We start from the raw sequence: 9,927 nt of genomic DNA on the forward strand, positions 1-9,927 counted from the left end.
CCACCCCCCACCCCCCACTCCCGCCCCAGTTACCAGTTGAAACTCCTGTTATGAAGAAGGACTGTTTGATTGTACCCCTCAGCTAAAACTGGTATTACTGCCTCAGGGACAAATTGCTCACTTGTGCCTGACAGCTAACAATTAACCTTACCTATGCTTTCCTATAGAGGGCTAGGAGCCACATAGAATCCCCCTTCCCATTTAAAACGTCTGCGAGTTCACTGAACAGTCAAAGATAATCTCACCTGTCTTTCTGGAGTGACCGCACTGTAGTGAATTTTCCTTTCCTCTCTTATTAACGATTTTGCCTCTCTGTTCTGTTGAGAAAGGAGGGATCGGGTCTGCTTTGGGTTCCTGGACTGGGGGTGAAGAGCCCCTCATCCAACACCACTACTTACCATCGTCAGGACTAGTAAGAGGCACTACTCTCTTCTATTTCTTTTAGAGGCAAATAACTGTGGATCCATTTTGTCAGGGTGAATTCAGCTTTGTACTTTAGTTAAGTTTCTAGTGACCTATTCAAGGTTTACAATTACTGAGTTCATTTTAATCATTTATATTTTGCTAGGATATCACTGATTTCATCTAGTTTTGCAAGCTACCACAAGTCGAGTTGTACTACCCTTATGAATAACTTATCTGTGTCATGGCTCTCAATCTTAGTCACAGAATTTTGTTCTAATAATCAGGCTCAAAAGGGACTGTTTTCAAAACAATCCCTTAGAATTTTTTTCACCTTTTCTACATTTTTCTTTCTTCGCTTTCAATTTTCTAGTTGATTCTAGCTTTTATCTGTATTAATTTCATCTTCCTCATTTTCAATTTATTGTTCTTTACCTACTTTCTTATGTTTGGCAAAAGCAGCATTTTTTGGTCAATGAAGTAAAAAAAGCCTCACTATTTGATCCAAGGTAGTATTAAATAAAGTGAGATTAAGCTTGAGGTCAGAATACAAATCCCGGGTCTGTCCCTAATAAGCCACTATGCCTTTTAGAAATCAAGTCATCTGTTTAGCTGATAGTTCCTTCATCTCTATAAACAGACGAGGCTACAGAGCCTAAAGGTTCTGAAAGGTGTAAAAATTCACCTGGTAAACTTCAAGGTCCATTTAAAAAAGTAGGATGGATGAAGAAATAAAAAACAATAGAATAACTGTATCGAGAATCACTACTTTAAAAAACAACAATATCTAAAAAAATGTGTTTTTCTATGATAGTGAAATAAGACAAAGGCCTTTACTACATAGTGGTTCTGGTCATAATCAAGTGAACAGACAATGCTTTACATAATAAGTGCTCTAGAATAAGATCTTCTTAAAGAAGTTACATTAAGTTATGCTGCAGAAGACACATATTGAAAAATTGAAACTTAGACTAGGGCCAGCCAGTGTCATGGGGGTTAAGGTGCTTAGATATAACACATGGTCAACTGTGTAGTTTGAGTCTCAGACCCCTCAGCTTGAACAATGCACCAGGTGTGTGTTATGTGTGTCTAAAATCCTAAAAGGTGAAATAGAGAAGGGATTGCAGTGTGGTAATCCCCAATAAGAGGCGCATTCTCACTATCCCTCTCCCTCTCTCTTTCTCTGACAAATCCTCATGACCTCTAGCAAAATTATTTTAAAGACAGAAATAAATTTAATACTGTGTCATTAAACTACATTCCCATATTCTTCTTAGAAGATAAAAAAAATAACCAGGGTCAAATGATGGGACTCAGGGCCTCCTTAAACCTTGTGACCTTGCAAAAAGTCTATATCTATTTATAATTTTACTGGGAGAGTCATCACATTCAGTATATTTCCAAAGAGTCTGAAATGTGAAAGAAGTTGAAAAGATGGGGTCAGCTAGTGGCATGGTAGTTAGGGCGGCTAGATCCCACATGACCAACTGTGAGGTTTGTGTCCTGGACCTGACAGCTGGAAAAACATGCTAGGTACATGTACATGTGTGCCCAAAGTCCTGAGAGGAGAATGGAGGAGAAGGGACTGAAGCATGGCCATTTGTCCTAGTGGGGGATTTCTCACTTTCCTTTCTGTACTCTTTCTCACTCTCGCTCTGCCTCTCTGTCTCTCTCTAGCAAACACATGCACTCGTGGCAAACTAAAAAACAAGCACAAAAAACCTATCTTTAGTTTGTAAACAGACTTTTCCATGGTCATACTTTTCCCCAAAGAGTCCATTTTGTTGTTGAACAGTTATTAGTGAAACCTCATATTTCATACCAGGTCAAAATTTATTTTCTGGATTCCAGTCTCCAGAATATGAGAAAAGAAAATAGTTCCCCATTTTTGAAAACAGTTCTTTATATATTTCTGGATGGCTATCTTAGTTTCAATATATTATTCCCTTTTAGGATGCTGGCTTTAAAACAACATACCAGATACATTTTATTCTCTAGTACACAATTTTTCTTTATAACAGCAGATGGTTTCACCACTCATTAAGAGAAAGTTTTATTTTTTAAAAGTTCTTTAGTGATAGTTCACTAATACTGACAGAATAATCACTCTAAATTTACTTGAGAATTTCAGGAAGACTTCGGAGAAAACAAGTACATTATGTTGATATATGTGACCTCATGAGTTCTGCAGAATTCTCACATACTTATTAACTCTGTTTAGTTCTTGGAAAGTAACTCATAAAAATCTTTTAAATATTTTTTTAACTAAGAGTTATTTGTCAAAATATTATTCATGGATAGATTTCAACACATCTTCAAACTTATAGCCAGAAGTCATTTTTACATTAAGTTTTAGGAATTCCAAAAAGATGCATGCAGTAATATTACTTTCTAAGTGGTACTAAAAACATCATTTATATTAATTCTTTCTGGAGAAGAAAGGAGGAAATATTTACCAGAAATATTACATGGTAGAATGAATTCCACGGTGGAAAAACAAAAACAAACTCCACAAACATCGACACCAAAATTAAATAAATAAACAAGAGTATTACTTACGGATACAATTCTGAAAGCTGCTCGGCCATGGCATAAGCTGTAGGATCTCTGTCTAAAACATACATGGTAATATCTGACTCCGTCTGTAGAATGGCTCTTGTATGACCTCCAGAACCAAATGTCATATCTAGAAAACTCTAGCCAACATAGAAAAAAAAGATCACTTAGCATGAACAAAACTTACTCTTGTCAACTATCTTAATTTCTAGAAGCATATAATGATTTCAGAACTGAGAGCAAATTAAAAAAGAATAAAAAAGAGTTTCTCCCAGACTTACACAGACTGACTAATTCAAGACAAATTCACGTTTCCATCCATAAGGCCAACCTGGCCACAAGGCTGTGCTGCTAACTTTACGACGTTTCCAGCGCCACACTGGAAATAACGTTTTCAACAACTTCTCATCATTTGAAGATAGCTTACAATGGGCATGTTTGATTCATTTCAATTTCTCTAAATGCTTTACATAAAAATTAAAGATATTCAAACATAAAAAGAGAGAGAATATGAGAACAAATACACCTGACAAGAAATAGTCATATGATAAACTAAATATAACCTGGATAACTGACAAAATAACAAATATGTCCTGGGGGAAAAAAAATAAAATAAAATAAAATAAAAAAAAAAAAACAAGGCTTTTTAAGTCAAAACACCTGGGCAAACTAGATTTGACATTAAGTAACCACTTGGAAAAGTCACTTAAAATCACAACATTCTAGTGTGTTTAGATTTCTCCTGTGGTTAGATATAAAAAGATGAAGAGGAAAAGAAGATACCACCACTATTTAGTTGTCAAGATAATATATAAGTTCTCATCTAAACCAAGACACTTTTGCAAGTAAAAGATTGGCCACTAATCATTTTGCCAAGACAACAGGAAATGATAAACATGAGCGCTAATCTTTAAGAGCATGGATCATTCTAGACATATACTACAGTTAATTGACTCTCCATGTACTTTTCGGCTGCTTTATTTGGCCATACTCTAAAGAGGATAGTCACGTCACAGTTGAGCAAGAAGCCAGCCTCGGACCATAGGAAACACATGTATACACAAGTAAGTTGATTGAGACTGATCTGGAAGTTGTGACACTCTCTGCAAGTCCTTCAGAGTCCACACTCTTGGTTTAATCAGTCCTTTCAATAAACGTCACTGGTATTATGCAAATAAAAATACGCCCTTAATATTTCATGTGATGACAAATTACATATGTCTATCATTCACACTTAAAAACATTTCAAACCTATATTTTCTCAAATAATTATTCTGTTAAATTTTATTCTTTTTTTTTTTTTTTTTAACTTTGACCAGAGAGGGAAAGTAAGAAAGCAAGTCACCAGGTCCAGGACTTGAACCATGGTAGGTCCTATGGGAGTCCAGTGCCTTAAACCACCATGCTACCTGCCAGCCCCTAAACTTACGACTTTTTAAAAGTTCATGTGAATATTTCACAGAAAGGGAAATTTCTTGTAATGGATTTTAAAATTTTCATGCTCTGAATGTTGCAACTTCTTTTAGAAGTGGGGAGAGTGGTTAGAAACAGAACATATCTACCAAGCTGAGTCTCATTTTTTGATCAAATATTCTAAAAAGTTAACCTGCTACTGAGACCATACAGAAGAAATCTTCCAGTCAAAATTGAGAAGAGAATAAATATAAAATATAAGAGATGTAAATGTGATAAAAATGTAAAAGCATTGCTTCTTAACACAAATGTTTTAGTATAACCTAACCTTGAATTTTTATGACTCTCGACACAAAGGGCATGGCTACATGTATTTTTCACTATTGAAATAGTGACTTTATATTTTTAGGAGTATACACTCAAATCTCAAAATTGAATATTTTCCTTTCTAAGTCTGTATACGATATGTGCCTGTGAGTAGGTAAAAAATCTTCTATAGTACCTTACTTCGGTTTTAAAGTTGCAAGGAGTTCAGGACAATTTAAACAAAAATAATTTTCCTAGGCGAAACTATGAACCGTTTACTTGTTATAGTGCCAATACCAAGTCATGCTGTGGCCCTGGATTTAAACGAAGAGTATATCAAAGAAGACAATTTGCATATGATTACCTTATCCCAAGCCAAGACATCCCCAATCAATATTTAAAAAGAAAAATCCTCATCACTAAAAATTTTCTGGAAAATGTGAGTGAGATGGATGATTACAATTTACATGATTATTTTTTAATATATCATGATTATGCCCTTGGAGATGTACTGACAATTAGGGAAGTTTCCACAGGGAAGAAGATAATCTATTATTACCAGTCAAGTGTAACAAAGAGTGGGAGACAAATAGAATTTATGAAACTAGAAGAAAACCTCACCACATGTCCTGGGTTAATAGGTGACTGGAGCCTTCAACGTTCATTTAAAAAATTCTAATATGTATTACTCATCAAATATATAGTGACATCAAGGTCTCATCAGTCCCTATCCCTGCAACTGAAAAGGGAGCCAATTAGTTTTCCTCTTCTCCCAGGTCATTAACGTGACACAAGACCACATCTTTTTTAACTGTGCAAGCTGACAATAAATGAAGACCAGTTATTTTATCTTTTGCTTAATAAATGCACAAGAACAGATCTGCATGTTTCAGAGCAATTCTACCATAGATCTCATCTGTACATATGCAAGACTTCCAACAGTTTGTGGAAAAAATGAAATTAAAGAATGAGTTTACTTTGGCGCAAAAAATATTTTGGAATGCAGGCATAGTTTCTTTTTTGAGAGGTTTTTGCTATAGAGTGTGTGTGCTCGCCAGAAAGACAGAGACAGACAGAGAAACAGACAGTAAGCGAGAAATCACCCCCTCTGGGGGATGGCAATGCCACAATCTCTTCTCCATTCTCCTCTCAGGATCTTGGGCACGCATGCACATGCGCCAGGCGTGAGTTTAAGCCACCGGGTCCGGGACTCAAACCATGGTTGACTACATGGGAGTCCAGCGACGTAGCCTTTATGCTAATTGCTGATCCCAGAATGCAGGCATAGTTTTTTATAATATTCATTTTCCTCTTTTTCTGACAACCCCTGTATTTCAAAAATGTATCTCTTATGCTCCAAGCATATGTAAAACTCTTTCTTTGAAATTGTCTGATATAATTTACCAAAAAAGCCAAATTCATACTTGCTACCAGTGAAGTCTGTATTGCACACACTGCTTTACGGCTTACCAAGCATTAGTGTTGGCCTACTTGATCTACAAGAGTTCCATGAGGGAGTATAAAAAGTGGCAGCATCTCCATTTTTATGAAAGAGAAAATTTGGATGCAGAAGGTAATATGTCATGATTAAAATCATACTACTGTAAGTGAGAGGAAGGAAACTAAGTTCTGTGCTCTTTCTGAAAGAAATAAAGAGGGGAAGAGGGAGAGAGGGAAAGGAAGGAAGGAAGGAAGGGAGGCAGAAGGAAGGAAGGAAGAAAGGAAGAAAAGACAGATGGGAGGAAGGAAGGGAGGAAGGAAAGAAAAGTGGATGGCAAAAAAAAAAAAAAACATGGCAGAAATTGTTCACACAAATAATATAAGACAAGTTTAACTTTTCATGGGTTAGCCATCCCCGCTGGAATTTAGCGAGGCCCTGGAAAACCATGCCTTTCTTGATCTACCTGTCTTGTTTCTCTGCCACAAAATGTGACAGGATAACTTCTGAGAAACAGATATTTTTCTCCCTCTCCCTCTTACCCTCTCTCAGGAAAGTGTCTAAGTATCCAGAGCTTCAGATTATATGTTTGCATGGCAGAAGCAAAACAACTTTATTTCCTTTTAGTAAATAAAATAAAATAAAATAAATAAAAAACAATAACAAAAAACAAAACCAAAAAAAAAAAAAGAAGAAGAAGAAGAAAACATGACGCTCAGAAAGAGAAAATGCTATTAGTGGTTATCCTGGGTAGGAAGCATTTTTGAGGAAAGGAGAGCAATTTCTCTATTTCTCTGAAAGTGGATAAAAGGAAGATGCAACAGATGGACAAATCCTGGAAATGTGCAGAACGAATGAAGTGACCGGCAGGTGTAAGATCTGAGTAGCTTCCTGGGTGGTGAACCATGTGTGATGACCCCTCAGTCACGATGTCCCCCATGCTACGAGAGATTCCCACATGGCACTGTGGCACAGAAGCAGCAGGGACTTGCTCTCATTGGTCCACGTACATTAGAACAACAGACATCTTGGGGAAACCAAGAGTGACATGAGGAGAGTGACAAGATGGAGGCCTCTGTCTACCTCTGGAGAATGTGAGAGTCGGGTAAGAGAGGACTGAGATTAATGCAGATTTTTTAAAAAGATACATTTGAGGAAGATGATTCCTAACTACAACCCTCCACCTCTATGTCCATTTCATATGGACTGGTGGCATAACATGACATAAGGAGCTCGATCTACAAAGCACCTCTTTTCCACACGACCATACTAACTTGTGCACAGAAGTCTCCGAATACTTCAGAACAGAGACCGTGCTATCATAGGACATGAAGCAGTCATAACTCACCTCCGGATACCCAACTTAGAGTACTTTGACATCAGTGCACTCCTAATATCACCAATGGATACACTAACGAACAAAAACTCTTCAGAACATCAAGAATGATCTATAATTATATTATTACACTCTATAGCACCATGCTTTTATTTGCTGATCAGCCTCTGTTACATCTGAAATATGAAAATGAACATTTCTTATTTTAGGCTGGCTCTTTTAAATCAAATATAACTAAATGATATTTTATCCCCCATAGCCTTCAAAATAGCCTGGAAATGATTAGATTCTACCTACATTCTCCACGATGAGTCACACCTAAAGTTGGAGTTATGGCTGTGGACTTGATTCTGAGCTTAAAGGAACAAACAGACTACCTCACCTCCCCAGGTTATTTATGAAAAGATCTAGGCCCGGAAAGGTCAGTTGGTCGCTAGTGGAGGGCAACACTAATACTAAAACCCAGATCTTGTGCTCTTTCCACTTAATCTCAATACTCTCCCACTCAAATTCTATAGTTAAATTGAAATAAAAACAACTGTGCTTTGAAACAGTTCTTTTTTTCCTTTGTAATTTGAAGATAGACACATGTGAGAACTCTGTTCCTTTGACATCCAGTTCAAAAAACGCACTACTTTTAAGTTTTTAATGAAGATGAATACATTGAGTTAACAAAGAAAGACAATTATTTTGTATATGGCCTGGCATAAATATTCACCTACTGTCTGTAACTGTTACTAATAAACTGATTTATTGAGTTTTAGTTTTCAAACTGAACTTGAAAATAATAAAAAACACTTCATGGGAACTAGAAGGACCCATAGAAATAACCCAAGTTCACTTCCTTTATTACAACTACTGTTCCATTTCTAGAGTTCAAACTGGCCTATGTTTTAAACCCTCTCCAACTGGATATCCTTTAATACTCAGCTCAGGCATCTGTCTCTCTAGATGAAGACTGACAGAATTTAAGGCATTTGCCCAAGATCATCCTGCAAAGACTAGAAAATTAAATGATTTATGCTTTTCCTATCCAACAGTTCTAATCACGAAAATTTTCACACTGAACAGCACTGTTAAAAATGGACATGAAAACATTTTTAGCCACAAACGGTACGAGGGCAGATCTTCCAATTCCATTTTCCTAATGTTGATTAGTCAGTTTCCAATCTGTGCAAGATTTTTAATAGTAAGTCACCATCTGAATTTGGAAACAATATGGCCTGGTTTCACTTTAAAATTTTCTCCTATGAATATTTTCTTTTCTGGCAATTGCTAATTTTGAATTTTTTGATTAAAGTGCCTTTGAAAGAATTTCAATTACACTTCACCTATTTGTAGTGAGGTTCATTTTGAAGTACTGAAATGTACCAGATTTTCTGGATTACTTTTTTCATGAGGTAATTAAATGAAAATATAGGCATTAGTTAATCATTTGTATGTTTGTTGAGCCATCAGTACAGGTACGGTCATAGAAGAACACAAAGATGCTCCATGATAGACATTCCAGTCTGGTAAGGGTGCACAGACATGCATGTGAGTAACAGTATGCCAGTGAAAAGAAATCAGCAATAAAAGAAAGGCATCCATAACATGTTGCAAGGAGTCAAAAGCAGAAATTCATTGCAATCAATAGCAAGATGGACCCAGTTAGAGGAGGTTACAATTCAACAGGGCCTTATAGGCTGCAAAGAACTCAGACATCACCCTATCTTCTCACCCTTCCATAGTCTCCAAACCCAATTGCTTATTAGATCCTGTTGCTTTTTCTATATTAATGTCTTGGATTTTTCCACACCCACTTTTAGTTTAGGCATCCATATTCCTGTGCTTCACTACTCCAGTAGATTCACAATCCATGCTTCTAATCTCACTTCTAATTCTTTGTGACATACTGTTTACAAGATATCCTTTCTTAAGTAAAATGTTAACATATGCCATCCTCATTCAAACCTCAATAGTTCTCAAAAACTACAGTACAAAACCCAAACTTCTAGGTGAATGACTAACGTGCTTCATATTTTAGTCCCTGCCTTTCTTTCCAGTGCCATCTACTGCTTTCAGACATGAGTTCTACAATTTTTGTAGCCATACAGAAGTAGGTGGAGTTGTCAAACATGCCAAGCTATGCCGTCTTCTTTCTCTACCTTGTTCCATCTCTCTCAAACTCTATTCTCAAACAGTTACGAGCATCCTAAAAGTCCCTGGCACTTTCTTAAAAGTTGGATGTACAACAGTAGGCAGAAATAGACAAGGTCCCTGCTCTCATGTAGTTTTCAGACTGGAGGTATTGATATCTTTAATAAATGGTTATTTCTTTCTAGAATATGTTTCTGGAAGATACATAAATATTTGTATCCCCTAGTGCCAAACACAATACAAAGTACATAGACTATAGTCAATAAATAACTGCTGAATAAATGAATAAAAATGAATATAATTAAATCTTAGTAAAGGCATAGACATAGGGAAGAAT

At 36.3% G+C, this 9,927-nt stretch overlaps 1 protein-coding gene across 3 annotated transcripts in view; it reads right to left on the minus strand.

The window, feature by feature from the left end:
* METTL15 (methyltransferase 15, mitochondrial 12S rRNA N4-cytidine) overlaps positions 1-9,927 on the minus strand; it is a 229,854-nt gene that overhangs the window by 133,562 nt on the left and 86,365 nt on the right. For all 3 annotated transcript variants that reach the window (XM_027775365.1, XM_006157670.3, XM_006157671.2), the window contains one exon: positions 2,962-3,098. In XM_027775365.1, the coding sequence (XP_027631166.1) occupies positions 2,962-3,098 (137 nt within the window). The remainder of the gene's footprint in view (positions 1-2,961; positions 3,099-9,927) is intronic.

Source organism: Tupaia chinensis, unplaced genomic scaffold, assembly GCF_000334495.1.
Source record: "Tupaia chinensis unplaced genomic scaffold, TupChi_1.0 Scaffold000555_1, whole genome shotgun sequence".
NCBI classification, from domain to species: domain Eukaryota; kingdom Metazoa; phylum Chordata; class Mammalia; order Scandentia; family Tupaiidae; genus Tupaia; species Tupaia belangeri.